The sequence below is a fragment of the Diplotaxodon limnothrissa genome, linkage group LG23 (genome assembly GCF_057381915.1).
Source record: "Diplotaxodon limnothrissa isolate DT_005_m linkage group LG23, D_limnothrissa_male_GT1.1, whole genome shotgun sequence".
NCBI lineage: Eukaryota > Metazoa > Chordata > Actinopteri > Cichliformes > Cichlidae > Diplotaxodon > Diplotaxodon limnothrissa.
The window spans coordinates 17350986-17370321 of record NC_140617.1 but is presented as its reverse complement, the minus strand read 5'-3'; the positions used below and the strand labels follow the sequence as shown (position 1 = coordinate 17370321).

At 38.4% G+C, this 19336-nt stretch overlaps 1 protein-coding gene across 1 annotated transcript in view; it reads left to right on the top strand.

Annotated features, from left to right (window-relative positions):
* mcf2l2 (MCF.2 cell line derived transforming sequence-like 2) overlaps positions 1 to 14093 on the top strand; it is a 91744-nt gene extending 77651 nt beyond the window's left edge. The window contains exons 28-31 of the mRNA XM_085349024.1: positions 2850 to 2959; positions 5103 to 5218; positions 11993 to 12066; positions 13967 to 14093. Coding sequence (XP_085205150.1) covers positions 2850 to 2959; positions 5103 to 5218; positions 11993 to 12066; positions 13967 to 14055 — 389 coding nt within the window. The 3' untranslated portion in view covers positions 14056 to 14093. The remainder of the gene's footprint in view (positions 1 to 2849; positions 2960 to 5102; positions 5219 to 11992; positions 12067 to 13966) is intronic.
* The last annotated feature ends 5243 nt before the right edge of the window (positions 14094 to 19336 follow it).

Here is a 19336-nt window from a genome sequence, read left to right as displayed (position 1 = left end):
GAGAGAGCGCCTTTTTGTTGTTGTTGTTGTTGTTGTTGTGCTAAGCTAACAGGCAGAATGCTACAGGTATAGCTCTAAGAATGTAGAATCATGGGCAGTGTAGTCCGTGTTGCAGGGAGAATGGACTGCCATACACGTTATGTGTCTGTGAGCACGAGGAGGGAGAAAAAGGAAAAGTATGAGTTGTCATCAAGCAGAAACGGGAGCTGGAAGCATGTAAATATAAAAATAACCACTGCAGCCAAGAAGAGTGCCTGATGAGCCCAGTTGTAAGTAAACTATTAAGACTCGACTGTACACCGTGTTCGTGTTTTCCTCCGAAACAATAAGTTCCGTTGGAGCAGCCTTTCAACGCCGCTCTCTGTCTTTTGCAAGCATAGTTGACCCAGACAACAAAGTAAAGCTATTTTTCGGCTACGAGCCCGACATGAAACCCACCTATTAGCCAGAGGTCCCTTTACTACGGTTCGGAGCCGTGGACCTTCAGTAACAGTAATAAATCACAGCAATAGTACATTCACGTAGTTGTAAACAGCATGATAATATATTAAGTAATCCAAAGTATTCAGAATACATTACTCTCATCGAGTAACGTAACGGAATACGTTACAGAATACATTTTGGGGCATGTATTTTGTAATCTGTAATGGAATACATTTTAAAAGTAACCTTCCCAACACTGAATGACGATATATAGATGGGATCTGATGTTGAAGCCAGATACTAAACCAGTAGTGATAAGATAATGGAAAACCACAGACTTGAAAACATACCGAATGTTTGATATGAGTGTAACAAACAAGTGGTTGTTATAGATCACAAAAGAATTTGAAACTGCTCAAAATTATGCAGAATTATTGTAGGCCATATAAAAATGAGAAGGAAAGAGGCTTGTGACCACATTTTGATGACTATTTTGTGCCTTCAGAGATTAAATAAAAAGAAAGAAAGGAGGATAAGAGAGCTTATCACATATGCTGACTCTGGCTTTTTGTCCATAAGTTATACAGCTATGAAGAAAGACTGACTGGACAACGTAGCTACATCATTTCTCAAAAAAGGGGGAGATTTTGCAGCGTTTAGCCTAATTTGCCATACAGAAGAAATGAAGTTTCCCATAAACACTGTGAATATAAATGGATGCTTTTGTTTTCATTTCATTTTGGTTTTTGTGCGTTCCTTATTGTGTTTTTTGTTGTTTTTTCCTTTTTGAATTTTGGGGACTCACTGAACTCAGCATTCTGTCAGAATTCATCAAGCACAAATAAGCTGTTGTGATTTGGTGCGATATGAATAAGATTGAAGTGAATTTACAAATAAGAAAGTTGGTTTTCAAGCAGCCCTTTCTTGAGATGAATTTCAAACCTCAGCAACCGTAAAATGGAGACGGAAGTAGATGTGCAGTGGAAGAACCTGCTCACTCCACCTAAACCATGAAGAAAACAGATACTGTTATCAAAGTTAGGTCTGATTATCACTACTGCCTTTGGTGGGGTGTTGTGATGGTGTTAGCTGTGACGTCAAATGGAAAATACCTGGTGCTGGTGGTGACAGACTTGAAACATTCAAATCTCCCTTAGTTTTATAGAACCACAAATTTAATATATAATTCCAAAGGTTTTATATATATATATCTTTTTTTTTTTTAAATAGATCAATAATTAATAAAAGGCTAGTGCAGTAGTTTTATCAAGAACAAAAAGAAAACTGCAACGAAACTTAACCTGATTAAAGAAAAGGTATAAAATATATTGATAAAAAGCTGATAAAAAAAAAAAAAACTTTACCGAAAGGAGTAAGCGGCTGCTTTCAGAACCACACTGCTCAATTGCTGTCAAAGCAAAAGGCTCTTTGGCCTGGCCCTCTCTTCTCCCCCGGTCTAAACACCTCAGTGGCTGATTGACTGAGTGCACTCAGCTGTGCACAGGACACTGGCTCCACAGGAGCAGATGCAGTACCTGAAACAGGACGTAGAGAGAGCACAACACCAGCGGCGACTCACAATAGATCTGCGGTGATGTAACAACCAAAATCACATCTTAAGAGCTTTATTCTTTATTTTTACAAAGCACTTTACTTCAACAAATTGTAAAGTTGAAGAATGATGCTTTACAAATGCCAAGCTCTCACAGCTCCTTGCACTATTATAACTGGTGAAGCAGTTTTGGAATTCAAAAGCCTGTGTTCAAAACCCAGGCGTGTGAGAGTGAGTGTTTGGACCCACTGTGCAGCTTTTAAACTGTCTTAAACTGATGCTGGGACAAGCACTGTGTTTTTGTTGTTGTTTGTTTTTTCTTGTGTTTCTTTCTTTTTTCTGCCATTGTGGGAAAAAATGTTCAAATATTTCCCGTGTTGTCATTGAAAACTTCTTACTTTTTTGCTGCCGTTCAACAGTGTGCTGATAGATCAGCAAACTGCACCAGTACTCAAAAAGGTTGTGAGTTCAATTCTTCCCTGAGGCAAGAGTGATGTCTGGATAAGCAGTGTAATCTTTTTACACTGATACCATAAATATTAGACTTATTTTAAAATATGCATGCGCTGTATGTGCTGCTTCAGTCATATGCTAAAGTCGTTATTAACGTGAGAAGTATGGGTAGTGACAGCCTCCCTTGTGCAGGCTGCGACTCGTACGGGGATTGAAGTCATCCTGAATGTGAGAAATTTGGCTTGAGGTTGAATTCTTGGAAACGGAATCATCAAGCTTTCACGATGATGTAACCAATTATTTGACTGCACAGCAGCATTACTTTCCCGAAGCGTCATCACCTGCCAAGATGCATATTAATGCCCTCCCTTGTTTATGAGTACATTTTTAATGGTAAATCATGTGTATTGATTCCCCTCAGGCTGGGCCCAGCGGCGTCTTCTTTCCATGGACACAGAGGACTTTGAGACGATTCCCTCCAGCGCAGAGGAATCCTCCAACTCTTCAGACGAGGAAGGCAACAATAAAAATGTAGGCAACATTTAAGTCTGCTGCCCACATCAGCTAAAAAATGTAAAGAAGTGAAGCTCAGATATGATTTGCTACATCACTGGATCATTTTGAAACTTTATTTAAGAGTGAAAGTTAGTAAAACGGAATGTTGCAAATGATTTTGTCCAGAATTGAAACCAGGTGTGACAATTTCAGCAACAATTAGCATTATTAAACTTTTGCCCGAGTGAGGAACGTAACTCAACTGCACTCATTCGACTCCAGCTGAGTCATGTCAGCTGTCAGATAAATCATGACATTTTATGATCATGAACCATCCCCCAACTGCTATACACTCATCTCTCATTGCCTCTTCACCCATTCTTCATTTTCCCTTCTTTTTCACTAAATCCCATTTCAATCCCCCTAAAGGAGGACCCCTCCACAGCTTAATTATTTCCCATGTTCTCCCTTCTTGTTAGCAGCAGGCACTGACCACTTGACATTTAGGAAATGAGGGGAAGATGAAAAAGGGGTAGGATTTTAACTGCACGTGTCTGCCGAATATGGCAGCATTCCCACATCCATTATAATCTGTGTGACGTACACGCACGTGCACACTATCGACACGAGGGCTGAGCACGTTAGTGATGCAGGGAATGTAGCAGCTTAGAACATACATTTGTAGGACACTTTATTAGGTACTTAGCTAGATGTAGGATGGACTACATTTTCCCGTCAGAACTTCACAGTTGCTGCAAATTTGTCAGGTGCATGTCCATGATGTGAATCTCCCGTTCCATCATATCCCAAATGTGATCTGCTAGATTGAGATTTGGTAAATGTGGAGGCCATTTGAGTACAGTGAACTCATTGTCAGCTCACGTCATAAAAGCTCAGATGATCTGAACTTTTATGACGTGGTGTGTTATCCCGCTGGAAACAACCATCAGATGATGGGTAAACTGTGGTCATAAAGGGATGGACAAGATCAGCAACAGTACTCAGGTGGGCCGTTGCACTTAAATGATGCTTCTCAGCAGGTAATAATGGGGCCCAAAATGTGCCAAGAAATCAGCCCCCATTCCATTACACCACAACCACCAGCCTAAACTGTTGATACGTGGAACCATAATGTCTAAAGCATGGATCTTTCTGCTCAGGTCCTGCCATCCAAATGCTGTAGCACAAAATCAAGACTACTCAGATTTGGTGTTTTTCAGATCTTCTGTTGTCCATTTGTAAATTGCCTGTGTATATTGTAGTGTCAGTTTCCTGCCTTTAGTTGACAGTAGTAGTTTTCTGTTGCTGTAGCTCATCTATTTCGAAGTTCAGTGTGTTGTGTATTCAAACGAGCTCTTTTTCATACCTTGGTTGTAATAGTTATCTAACACACTGTTGCTTTCTTATCAGCTTAAAGCAGTCGGAGCATTCTCCTTTGACCTCTGACATTAACATGGCACTTTCACCCAGAGAACTGCTGCTAACTGGATATTTCTCTCTTTTTCAGACCATTCTCTGTAAACCCTAGAGGAAGTTGTGTGATTAAAATCCCACTAGATCAGCAGTTTCTGAAATACCTAGACCACCCCGTTAACAACCATGCCACATTCAAAGCCGCCTAAATCACCTTTCTTTCCCATTCTGACACTTGGTCAGATCACATCATGTTGATCTTGTTTTGGGTTGCTGCCATGTGATTGGTATATTAGACAAGAGCATATCTGTGTTAACAAGCAGTTAAACAGATGTACTTGACAAAGTGGAGAGTATGTTTGCATCATGCAGTCAATCACAATTTAAATTGTGTTCATCTGCAACAACAACAACTAAATAATCCCACATGTGGATGCAACTCAGATAAGACAAAGAAAAAATTGGGACATTCAATCCCTGTGGTGTGCATGTACCTAAAGACCCTATAAATCTTATAATCATTAACTTATTTATTACTATCTAGTACTACAAGAATAGCAAAATAAATGAAGTCCAATGTCTTGTCATTGGTATATTTAAATTTAAATGCTTTTATCTGCTGTCTTTGTTTCATTTTGTAGGGTATTGTTTATTACTCAGCAGTTAGAGTAGAACAGTACCACAGTACAGTAGAACAACTTTAAGCAGTAGCTTAAAGTCTTGGGATTGGCTAAATGTTGAATTTGAAAACCATTTCTTTCTGCAGGGTGACAGCAGCCGTTTCCGAGTACAGCTAACATACGAGTCTCGTGATCCGCAAGACCTCTCTCTGGAGACAGGTGACCTCGTCCAGTTTGTGGAGGAAGCAAAGAATGGAAACTGGTATGTTTTTGTTTGCTGGCTGAACCACAGGATTATTTAGAATGTCCCCCCCCCACCCGCCATCCATTGATTGGCTGCTGTATACCCTCCACACAGCCCTCCCTTCAAGTTTTTAAATTTCTGTTTTTAAGATATTGTATTCCTAAATAAAACTGAGCAAACATTACAGGGAATTTTACAGCATATACCTTTAGGGCATTCATGTTGCAAAAAAAAAAGAAATTGCTTGGAGAATGTTTAAATATTTGATTACTGAGGGACCTAAACAGTGATGTACAAAAAGTGTTGAAAGCAGTATTTTGCATAATTGTGTGGCAACACATTTTTAGGTAATTTATGAGGTGTGATCAAAAGGTTCTGGGAATGGGCCTCTCAGCAGGTGGCAAGCAAAGATTGTGTTGATGTGACTGGAAAACCTTTCAGAATATACTGTGCCAGCACACTATCACACTCTGGCAAGCACCAGTGTTCTGGTCAGTTTCTCCCTCAAGCGTTATGAGGGTACAGTAGAAGTCCATGTTGACAGCCTCAACCTGGAAGATTAATTCATGGTGCACAATCCAGTGAATGTCGCAAAAATAATGAGCGCTGCCTGCTCTCGGTCCTCACCCGAAGCACTGCCTCAGGGCTTGGAAACTGTGGACTCTTCCATTGAAACCTCAGTTGTAACTGGAGACCCAGTTCTCATTACCAGTAATGAGCCTCCACACGAAATTCATGCAAGTTTGTAAGAAAAGTTAACATTGGGTTACTGCGTATGTTTGAGGATTGCAGTAAAACCACAGAGTGGAATTTGGCCAGTGCGAAGGATCAAATCCCTTATATAGATCCAAATGTGGCTTCCTTCAAAAGGGGCCAAATTTAAATAGGGTAGGTTTTGTTTGTTTTTTTTAAAGGCCAGTTATTGAAACCTTTTGTTCACACACAAAAAAGACTGCACATTGAGCTACAACACCTTCTCTGCAGCTCATAAAGACATGCCATACCCCCAAAACTCACACTTGGACACCTTAGACCAGATGTCCATCCCTTGTTGCTTAGAGCCTCTAATTTGATTGTTTAACCAACTTTTGAGAAACTACATTTTCAACCAGTTTCAGCAGAGGTGGACTGTTGGTTTCAAAAAAGTTCAGGCCTTAGCTTTTAAAAGTTAGTACCTGAGTCACGGACACCATGACATTCCCCAGCACCCTTATTAACCACCTCCAGTCGCTAGAAGCTTAGTTTATACTCTGTTTTCAACACAGACAGAAGACCTGATGGCCGAGCAGCCATTCTTAGTATATTTTCTTGAAGTCCATTTGAACTCCAGTGCCTGGGGCGCAGGCATAGTTTGTGCATTGTAATTTTAATTCTCTGTAGAAAAGTCAGTGCAGTCACAAAAAAGCCAGACAGGCAGACTGCATGCACAGACCCTCACACTTGTTGTCTGATGATTAAATTTAGGTCGTTTGGACATGAGCACAGCTAGGTGGACTTGTGGACATAGTATATACAGTATAATGTAGACTTCAAAAGGTATTTTCTGGGATAGCACAATAGGTCATACAGTAGAGGTATCAATGTTTCTCCAGAAATATATTGTTTGCCTCATTGCTATTTAGCCTGCACTAATCATCCAGCTATCAGTTCTTTAAAAATGGAACCATTCTGTGTCCTTTTATTCATGCATATCTGACACCAAAATCGTGTGCTTGATTGAAATAGTCTTTGTACCAACGGATTTCTATGGAGCTATTTTGTTAATTGTAATTGTGAAATTACCAGTCATTTCTGACAGTGTGTCTTTGTGTCACCCTCATCATTGTTTGTCTTTTGTCTGTTCAGAAAGCATCAGCACAAAGACCAGTAAGTGTTAAAAAAAAAAAAGAAAAAAGCTGTTAACAGCCTGGTGCAAAAGCTGTTCTGCGCAGTGGGAGTCTTTTGTAAAATAACCCATGAACTTGGGTACTTTTATGGCTTGAAGTTGGGCTATGGTTGCTTTGATTAACACTGAGCCTACCAGGTTTCATTATGTCTTTACAGCAGTAAGGTAATAGCAGTCTACTCAGCCTACAACATAGTGGATGAATCCGACTACCATCACCATGGGAGTGACAACAGGCAGCAGCCACTTTATGGGCTGATAGCATTTGAAAGAGGGGAAAAGAGCAGAATCAGATAAGCTGAATCTATCCTTACTGACAAAGTACCAAGGAAAAAAGAAAATGAACCTTTCAGAAAGGCAATATTTCCATGCATAGCCCATGTGTTTGAGTGTATGACATTGAATTATTGTTATTGTTGATCTTGTGTATTTTTGCATAAGAATTTTGCAGTTCCACTGCTATCTGTAATCATTACCCACAGCACGGCTTCCCTGTTTAAAACTACCTTCAATTCAACCACATTAATCAAACAAGCTCAAGAGAGGAAATGAGACTTGTGCAACGGGATGCTTCTTTGCTGCCCTGTTCTATCTTCACAAGGATTAAAGGCTGAGAGTGACTCACAAGGAATTAAAATTTCATTGACTGTAACTTTATCCTGATGAAGCAGTAGGAACACAACAAAACGTGTGACTGTTGCTAAATCAAGGAAGGTTGCAGAAAACAATGGCTTCAGATTAATAATAAATCACTGTTTGATTCACCTCACCAACACCATCTTTGCTTTTGACCTGACAGGGAAGCAGCAGCTACTGCCTGCTTGGATGAGCAGCCTCTAGAAAGTGAGCTGAAAGAATGTTTTGAGCTCATGCAAGCTCCTTGCATTAGAAAGTGATTAATAGTCTACGAGATAAAAGCTCAACTTGCTTTAAATATGCTCATTTTTCATCACCTCATGCATATTTCAGCCCTTAAAACAGTCTCCTGTCGACTCCATCTATGGATTTTTGCCGCTAAAAGGTCTCAGTCACTCATTCTCATCTCTGCTCTACGCTTGAGGAACATGAAGAATTCATAAGTTTTCTCTTTTCTTTGGTTCTATTGCTGTCATATAGAACACGACTGGCACAAAAAGGACTACTGCAGTGTCATATAAAACTCGATGTGTCCTGTATACTAATATATGTCCATTCATTTGTGTATGTCTTTGTTTACCTGGTGCACACTGTTTTTGTGTATTTAGATTGTCCACTGTGCATTTGTGTTGTTATGATTGTGTATGCACTGCTGAAGTCAGTTTTTCCAACAGGAACAGTACCATGCTTACTAACATACCCCCCACCCCGCCCCATGAGTGTCTTGCACCTTTCCAGATTTAGGCTTTCACTTCACGTCTGCACCACACGCAGTGTTCCTGTCCCTGTTCCTGTGGGTTTGTGTGGTATATTTGTCTAAAGGCTAGACAGCACACCCAGCCACACCCTGTCAACACTAATTTACATATGAGAGGAATAAACAGAGACGTACTTCACTCTAATGTGAAAGAGGAGAATCAAGAAACAGCTTCCCTACATCCTCTGTCAAATCTTCAGAACTGCCCATCCAGTGAAAGCCATTGGCACCATAATTCCAGATGGAATTAAAGTCTGTTGTCATACTAGCCTAAGGATTGCCATTCATGTCAGATTACACCTTCAGTGTGCACATATTCTTTTTAAAAACATTCATTAAGGCTTTACCTGGTTCACCTAATCATAATTTATTTGCAAAATTATGGTAAATATACCATAAGTAATATACATATTTCAGATTTCTAGTATGGTCTGTTAATATGACTAACTATATAGTAAGCTATGTTATGTGTCAGATAATAACTTTAAAAAAGCTCACAGGACTTGTAACCTTAAAAAGAAAGAAAATGGATTTTAGGCTCGTGTCTTAAACAGATCTCCTGTCTCCACTGACAGTAATGCATGTTTTGGCCCAGGTGATGATAGTAGTGGGATGCATTGAATGCACAACAGTCATCTTTCTGTCTTGTAAACTGTGTGACCATCACGTTCATTTCAGTGTTTATAAAATGAAAGTTATTATCGATCTGTCTTGGTTTTTTCAATATTTGGCCTAATGACTCAGTTTTCCTGCAGGCAGAAAGCCAGTGCAAAGATAAACATAGTTTCCTTGCACAGGTTGTCATAGGAGCAAATAGGATACCTTGGAAACAATAGGTGAAGAGATGATTTTTTAAATATAAACCACATAAGCATAACCTGGTGGCCTGGCAGTGTTGCTAATGTCCAGTGCTGGATCTTTTTAATGCAACTGATCAACAACGGTAGTCTTCACATAAAATCTAAATCTTTATTGCAATTATACTAAAAATACAATGAAATGATATATGGTTCCATTCAGTGCAAAGAAAGCAACCTAACTATCTTAAACTTTCATTCTAAGAACAAAAAATTAAAAAGAAGACAATTTCTAATAAGTAAATATAGTATAAAAATATAAATAAATATATATGCTGATGTTTATGCATTTGTGCTTGAGTCATTATTGATTGCACAGGTTAGTAAGGCGGGCATACCCTTCAGTTTTCATTTATTGTTTATTACTTATTATTGCAACAGCCCTGTGATTTAAGCTGTTTTTCAGTCTTTGTTTTAGCATTCTGAAGAATGCTAATAACACTGATGCTCATATTTCAACTACTGTCTCTAATTTGAGGGAGGCACATGTTTTTTGCAAGGCTGACACAGTAGCAGCTTCAATTATTATCTAATTTTTTTTTTTTTGTAATAGGATGACAGAATTTGGTGTGAGGAAAGACAGGAGGGTAATGACTCACAACAATTATCAGGCCAGCCACAAAGCTCATCAATGAAAGCTCAGAAAGAGTCCTGATCACCATCAAACAACAGTAAACTGCATTTATTTTATGTTAAGACGCTACTTACTGTAAAGTTCCTACCTTGCCACCTTCAACACTAAATAAATCAAAAGATGTGTAGAAGTTTAACAATGTGAACCCTGCTTGTGGCCATGAAAAACATCAGCAAACACTACGCTGCAGCACATGAGTCAGTTTTGTTCCCTGACTGATACATTTCATTGCAGTTTGGCAGTGCTGATTGCTGAATCAATGCAAGCACAAATAATGTCTGGGGGAAAAGCTGTTATCCTTCATATTTATGTGCACCACAGACATATTAATGCTTGATGTTACTCATTCATAATACTCTTCCAACTTTCCTGTGCACTAACAGCATCCCAGTCTGCACACCCTGTATATCTTTCCTGAAGAGGTCGAAATAGTTTTTCTGCTTGTAAAGAAGTCCTGCACAGCGTGCCTGCAGGGACATTTAAAAGATCATTGCTACAAAATTTCACTTACACCATGCAAAAATAAGCCTTTGGTAAAAGTTACTAAGGTTCTGATATCTGGGATTAGTAGCAGTGAAAGTCATGATAAAAGGGGTGTGTTATTTTTTTATTTTTTTATTTTTTAGCTAACTTTATAAAAACGCTTGGTTGGCTAGTAGTAGTTCACTGTTTTTATGAGGACCCAAACAGTAAACGGTAAAAAATAAACACATTTAATGTTAATTTTGCAGGATTTATTCCCCTAAAAGGCCTTTATTGGTTCACTTTTTGTTTTTAGTTTGTGTAGCAGCTACCAAAAACTCAGTAAATGACTATAAATTCAGAAAAAGGTCAGTGTAACCCATGCAATAATTCATTTATTTAGTTTCGATATCATTCTTCTTATATATAGGGAGATTATTTTCCTTTGAATTGTATGGAGCTACCAAAAGGTCACAATGGGATTTTTTTATTTTTTTATTTATTTATTTTTTTGCATTACCTCTCAATAACATTTGCTTTTCTTCTGACTCACAGAGAGAGACTGAGCTGTATGATTATACAGAAGCATGTATTATTTAGTAGGCCACCACTGGTTGTGACAGCTGCAAGAATCAGTGCACCCTCGGCTGTGGCTGCCCTGTACCACCGCATCTAGAACGAAAACACGATCTCTTACTGACTGCTGCTGAGAAAGTCTGTAGTTTCAGCTGTGACTGCAGAAGTGGAATGACACGGCTGTCGCAGTGATTGTATTTGTGTTCATTACTGTGCTATCGTTTTTATAATTATGGCTTAAATTCGTTTTTATTTAATAAGTGAAATAATATGCACCAAGGGCTGTGTGTTATGCTGGAGCTACTGTATACCTGAACTCTTGTGCTTCACATGGTATGACTGCAAATATATAATACTATGTATATTTTTAACTTATTCTTTAAAAATAAGTAATGAATGCAAAATCATCAGGTGTCTCTCTGCACTCTGTGTTCTTTTGATCGGCACACTAGCTACACATATGGATTAAAAGGAACACAAGAATAATAAAAATGCTTCTGAAAGGGGCTGTGACCTTTCACAAGCTGAGCAGAATTGTATGCTTGCTGCTTTACAGGTATTTCATTTACAGTTTTTGACATTAATATAATATTTCAAATAACTTCCTGGCAGAGCCTAAAATAAACATTGGTGACATTTTGAAATCTATATTAAATAAAGTTCTAGCATCATTAGTCATGATTTTGTTTATGCTAAAACCTTCTTGTTCCCCTGTGCTGTCATACTTGGTCATTAATATGAACAGGCATTATCAGGATTCACTGAGAATTCACCATAACAGATAATTTCAGATTAACTTATGTGGTTAGTGGCTTTAATCCACAGACTTATTTTCCTGTAAAGTTATTATTTTTGTTTTTAACTTCCTTTGGTTCAGCAGTTTGCTTCTGGAAATGAATGACCTATAATAAAAAAGTATCGCTGCAATTACCTTACTCCTGTGTTTGAGTGAAGACCTTCCTCTCTATTGTGTTTCATGTCCTAGGCTAGTCAAGAACCTTTTAACAGAGAAGACAGGGTTGGTCCCATCCAGTATACTGCAAACAGCATCAGAAGGAGGTCACTCAATTCAGTAACAACACTGCAGCTTCTGACTAACCACTGGCAGCTTTGCTGTAACACACTCACTCACCACCCCCTCCATACCACCCATTAATCCCACTTCATCTGCTCCTCTCCTCACTCTCCGATGTTAGTTGCACCAAATTAACTGGGTGGTCCACCTGCTGTTGGAGAGGAAGGAGAAAAGGGATGAAGTGGAGGGGGATGGAAGAGTTTTGGCTTGAATGCAAATGCCACTGACTGAAGCACATTCATCTCTCTCTCTCTGTCTCTGTCTCTCTGATTGATGTTAGATAAAACTTCACTTGTTTTTTTGAATTGTCAATTTTAGGTAACTGATGTTTAGATTCAGACTTTGATACCATGAAATTAATAATTACCTGGGACATGGCAGACTATTTCCAGTTGCAACAATAAAGCTGTTACTGGCTTTCAATCAGGTGCTTTCACTCGTCAACTCTTTAGAGCAGTTAAATCAAGCTCTTTGTCATTTCTCCCACTTCGGGCAGGTGTGTAGAGTAGGTATACTTGACTAAGACCCCATAGAGGGAGGCTAGTTATGCTACTCCTGGGCAGATTCTGGGTGGAGCATAACTAAGTGAACATGAGCCAACCCAACTAGCATTAGCATGTTGCGGTTTTGCATAAAGTGGCTCCTGCTGCTAGTCATGCTCGCAGTATAGTTGTAATTTGAAGAATTAACCAGCTAGCTACTATAGCAGCTGGTTACAACTAGCACTGTTTCTGTCACAGATATCATCTATATTCACTCAGCACACATTATTTTCTTTCCTGTATATCTATTCTTTCTTCCATCCCATTTACATTTGACAAATAAACAGAAATTTCTCACGGCATGCTCACGAGGTATTTTTAGTTTATGACAAGAAATTAAGCCAAAGGAGAAACTACTAGAAATCTTATCATTTATATTTGCTTAAAATGCATTCAAATAGTTTCCATATACTTGCCAACATATTTTTAAGCTGACTATTAGTAACATTTTCTGGGCATTAACTATCAGATACATCCATGTAAATCGGTAGCGTGCTGCAAGTAGCATGAGGAGTTTTGTGATTAATATGATTAACACACCAGCTACACGTGATTTAATGTTAATTTATATTTGGGGAAATGCTTATGAGCTCCTCATACTTTATATCCACATAGAAAGGACTCTATACACAGCTTTAATATATTTCTATCTTTAACTTTGAGCACATATTGTTAATCTTACTACTGGGTTGATGAGATCAGGCATTCATAGACAAAGTGTATGCTTTTCCCACAGGATAGACCCTTCTATTTTTCCCCTCTCTCATTCTTTCCTCATCTCTGTCCTCTCTGTCCTTAATCCATCTCCCTACCATCTCAACGCTCCCATGCCGACTTGAAGGCTTGTCCTTGAAGTGTTTTTTTTCTTTTTTTTTTGCTGTGGCCTTGCTTGTGTTGTTATGGTGTGTTCCCTCTTAAAAAGAACTACCTCTTCTGTCAGGTCACTTACCATCATCCTCTACTCCTTTTTATCATTTTCCTCTTTGTTTCTGTGTTTTTTCATACTTAAGGCAGACCCACTTCCATGCTCTAGCAGTTGACCTTCAGCATTTTAGTTAAGTGGAGCCCATTTACAAAAAGCTCTCTTCACCTGTCTGCACTGAGTGCCCTTATCTGCCTTCCCTATAATTTTCTATGCAACGAACTGGCTGATATTATTGCAGAGTCTGAATATTGCTCTATTATGTCTTCTTTTTTTAATGCTTGATTTTTTTGGGGGGTTCTTTTTTTATTGGAACTGCAGTCTGGGCTGTGCATCCTCATTCTTAAGTGCTGTTTGAATTTTGAATACTACATTTTGTAATGGCATCAACATTGACTTGATGCTTTCTTGTCTTTGCAGATATCTTCAGTGATCTGTGTACAGCAGCTCTCTCCGACTCTGAAAATGAAGCCAGTACATGGGGAGATGTGTCTCAGGACAGCAAATAAACATGGATGACCACTATAGTTCATTATATTTAACTACAAATATGGCTGATGACTATAACTGTAGGTTTTTTTTAACTGTAATTTCCTAAGCTGGACAATTCTAGGTTTTCTACTTGTAGCTCTTATTAAGGAATTTGCAAATATGGCCTGCTATTTGATTTTCAAATGTAGTTTTTTTAGAAAAAAGCCTGCCTGAATGCCACAGAAGAAAAGCCATATAAGGTTTTTAATTCAAGGAAGTGCCAGCATGTCTCTGTGGGGAACTGAAGCTTTCATGGATGCTGAACTGAAAGTTAAATCATTACTTTCTGTGGAGAATGCTGGATGCCTGGAAATGTAAAACCTTTTCTGACCTGGATAACCTTAGGGAAAGTGACAATTTCCATGTGCTGGTTGTAAGCAGGCTTTGGGGAGGCGGCCTGGTTTGCTGTTACCCTGCACTGAAGCAGAACTCTTTAAGATCAAATTCTTACACTGATGCCCAAATGTTTCAGCATTTCATGTTCAAAATATATATAATTAATTGCAAGTTGTTTTCTTTGGTTTTCTCAATCCTAGTGGAGCACGCACACGAATTATATCAAGTATAGAGTTGCTTCAGAGACTATTCTGACTACTCCTATGTTTTCACACTCGTACAGGTTTTCAACCACCATCATGTGTGTCCTTTGCATGTTTTCCCTGTGTTTGCGTGGGTTATCTCCGGATACTCCAGCTTCCTCCCACAGTCCAAAGACATGCAGTTAGTGAGGATAGGTTGACTGGCAACTTAAATTGCCCCTAGGTGTGGTTGCAGATGTGAATGTGAATGCAAATGGTTGTCTGTGTCTATGTGTTAGCCCTGCGACAGATTGGCCACCTGTCCAGGGTGTACCCTGCCTCCCGTCCTAAGACAGCTGGGATAGGCTCCAGCCCCCCTGCGACCTTGAAACGGATAAGCAGAAGAGAACGGATGGATGGAAACTTAAAAATCAAATATTACAAAACCGTCTTTGTCACTTTTAAGTTTGCTTTGTTAAGTTTCCGCAACCATTAGACATTAAGTAAATTTTCCAGACACCAAGCTACTTCTGAGTGTGTGGGAAGGGTCCATAGACCATGTAGATTGTTGCCGACATGGTTCATCTTTTGGCGGATTCTCCCATCAGTGACTGTTCTCACTCGGTTATGTAGTTTGCCTGAAATTATAACTTTAGGAATTGCTGGATTAGTTTTTTTTGTTTGTTTATTTCTTTGTTTTTCCATTTTACAATATTTAATGGCACTGAGGTCAGCTTAATTAATAAAGAAAAGTCTGATTCCCCCCCCCCGTGTATATAAATTCCTTGTGTATATTTAAATCTATTTAATAATAGGTCAGTGAATGGATCTGAATACTTTCTGAAGTAACTCTATTGTTTCAACTTCCCCACTGTCTGTTAGACTCACAAACAATGTGTGTAATTTGCCAAATGGCTGGAAATTACTCACCAAACAACCAGAGAGCTAGGGCTGAACACATCGGTTTGCTGAATGCAATAACATATGAATATAGCCTTTGTTTTTATGTCATACGGGGACAGAAACTGGAAGAAGACTTGAAGTCAATTTGTCTTCTGGTAACAAGTAAAGAACTGTGCAGATTGTGTATCATTAACTGTCTAAAAACAGCTTTTTGCTCCATGCAAAAACAAAGTTGATGAGAGTGGTGTGTTGATGAGACCTAAGTGCAAAGAGAAGGCTGTAATACTAAAAGAACTCAGCAGAACTGCAGAGTTGGATGTCACTAGAAGCAAACCCGTTTAATTTACACATATCTGTCTCATTGTTCATATAAAATGCATTCATTTGTTCAGTTTTAGTTCCAAAGTCTGCTGCTGTATCAGGGGTGCAAAATGTGGGGAAAAGTCATTCAAGAAGAATTTCCTTTATCAGTTAATGATAGCTAATTACTCTCTATCAGAAAATACATGAGAAGTAAAACAATCGTGTTTTCCATTTTATGCTCTATATAGCTTCAATGAATAGCACACAGAAGAAGTCAAAAGGCTTTTGATGGAGATGAAGCATTAATGTTTAAGGAAATGGAATTATCTCTACGATGTGTTGAGCTGCATGCCACCGAGATAAAGTAAGACTCATTTTTACATAATGAGATTTTCACTACCAATCTTGTTAAGAACATTTCACATTGATTCCCTGCATGCCAGCTGCTATTTAAAGACAGGACTTATGGTATTCATACATAGTTTCTGATTTGTGTGCATGCACTGTACAATAGCTAGAAAATGTGCTTTCTAAGCAATCTAATCCCAGATATGAGTTTCTGCAAGGGTGACTTCATGCCACTGTGAGAAAGCTCATTTTTAAATTGAGAACATTCCAAATATTGTATTAATTTACGCTCACAGATTCCCTATTGAGGAATTCTTTTATCTCTGTGTTTGTGTTGCCTTAACTAATTCGTAGAAGCATACTCACCGAGAAACCCAATTGATCATATTCCAACCTTGGAATTTATTGAAGGATTTAGTTTTTCTGCTGAATCCAAGCAATAGTTCAGCTTTGCAACATGTTATTGGATTCATGAGAGTTGTTTGAGGTCCAGCTGAAAGTGCTTACACCCGTGTTTTTGCTGCTGAGAAGTTAGCATTTGTTCCCACCTTCAGTTTTGTAGGTGAAATGCATTTCTCTGACAGATAGCACTCATGCCCTTTTTTCTCCCCAAAGTAAACTTCACTATGTTGTAGAAAAAGTCAGGGAAGTTTGTTTTTCTTTTTTCAGGGAAAATATTTTTAGTAAACAGCACCATTTTTTCTAAGGTTTCATAAGGTGTATAATGTTTTTTTGGTATTGTTGTTCTTTTGGATCTGTAGACTGGACATAGGACTTGGTGAGGGCCACGGACGCATTTGACAAATGTAAACAAACATCAGTGTTAGCATAATTTTGAGGGATCCATTTTATGTATAACTGCTGTATTGCCGTACTCCATTGCTCCCTCACAGGCTTTTCAACACTGTATTGCATTTCTACTGCTAGGATGAATTGTATAGACTAGTCACTGCGGAAGCAGAACTGTAGCTGCAGATAAATGGCATATTATATCACAGCAAGGATAATGCAACACAAACGCTGCCATTCTGTCAAATGCTGCTGGCATTTCACACATGTACATCATGTCCCTTGGTTTGATGCCTCTGTGAATCAGCCATAAAGATATTTGAGACTGAGAGATAACTGTCCTTTTCTAAACAAAGAACACATCTGGAAGTTAAAAATGGAAAGCCATAAGGGTGTACTCACACCAGGCACAGTTTCCTACTACCATGCCTGGGCACAATATCCCCATTTCCTCACTGCCCCATGGTCATGCTGCTCTTAGCAACCTGGTCCAGTTCATCTCAGTATTTCAACTCAACTCTTTCCTGCTCACTCTGTGCATCATTCACACACACTTTTGAAAACAACGTTTAAAGAGCATAATGAGGTTCGTGATTTAATGTAGCTTAAAAGCAATATTTTGGGAGTTATGAGAAACTGCCCCCTCACATGCCTTGCAGATTACCTTACATGGTGATTTTTGCATAAATGATGGAGTTCTTTCTTGGGTGTGGTTTAATGATCGCTCTAGGTGGAATCAAGTACTGATTAACATACTGCTTAATATAACTGATACTCTCATTTTACTTGCACATATTGATTTAAGGACTTGACTATGTTTGACAAAGGTTGTGGTTTAGATTAAATATACCTCTTCATTATCTGAAATCTATGCGTTTAAAAGAAAATGATGGTTACCTAGTGTGGTTAAACACGTGAAATGGTATTTGTAAGTATGTATTATATGTAAATAGTTTAGAGTAAATTCATCTCATAGTTGCCATATATCTATATCATTGTAGCACCAACAACAAAGGAATTTTGAATGTATGTGTGAACTGCCAGTGTCTTTGTCAAAAAGGCATCATTTGACATCCTCTGAATGAGAACTGGCTGGAAAACGACTTATTTGATTTTCATTTAGATGGTAAATCTTAGAAATGGAAACAAGAAAACCAAAAGATATCAAACAGCAAAGTCTTCATACAATACATGTTAGAACATAAGATTGAACCTTGTTACAAACCACAAGTAAGTAGCGTTGATCAGTCTTTGAAAAGACAAGTTTAAGATGAGCAGTGGATGGATAGATGCTTAGAAGGGTTCATGGGTGGATGAGAAGTGAATGGATACATGAGAATTCCAAAGGATGGATGAGAAAAATTGGCTTGACAGACTGCTGTGTGACGGGCGAGGCATGGATAGATTGTTGGTTAGAAGAGTGAATGGACAGATTTGACGACACTGTAAATGGGTTAGCATTTGCAAGAGAAAGCAAAACTAAAGTGAAGTTGATATGCTTTGATATTCTGATTATACAGAAATGCAGTCCTCTTGAATATGCTGTATATTTTGTTCATGCTATGTTTAAAATATATCTTTGCAATGAAAATATTTCTCTTGTACTGCCATATTTAAGCATATTATAGAATGTATCAAGTCTGTATATTGTATCTGTCATCTGATGTACATATTGCATTGCTTTGTTGTGATAATATGCATTTGCAATGTAAATTTTGTCACAGTTTCATTTCTTATTTCAAATATATTCGATTATTCCTAACTTAGGCTAGATTGTTTTACTTCTGCTAAAAAAAAAAGTTTCTACATGTGCAAGAAAAGTATATGCAAAGTCTTTTTATAAAACAGGATAATTTTACTGCTGGCATTTCACAGAGCAATCTCTATTTCAATATCTGTTGTATTAGGGTCTCTCTCTCCCCCCCCCCCCCCCCCCCCCATTATTCATTAGAGAAACCATTTTCACCCAGTAAATTAATGTAATCTACCAAATAACACACAGCAACTTTGGTAAGCACAAACAGAAGGTTCCAATCTATAAAAGAAGTGGCTTTGTTTCTGAATGGCCTCAAAATACATTGTTTGCATCTGTCTTGGGAATAATAAAGATTGTGTTGAAAAGTCCACAGATTGCATTTACCCCACAATCAAAATGAGCAAACAAGTCGTTTTATTTCTTTATTTGATTTAATTTATTAATTTGGTGCCAAATCCCAACGATTGTCATCTCAAGTCACATATAGTTATATGAAGATCTCCCTCATGAGTAAGCAGTTAGAGGCAAAACTCCCACTTAAGAGGCAGAAACTTCCAACAGATCAAGGCTCAGGGAGGGCAGCCATCTGCCATGGCCAGGAAGGTTGAGAGGAATGAGAAGAGAGAAAAGAAGAGCACAGAG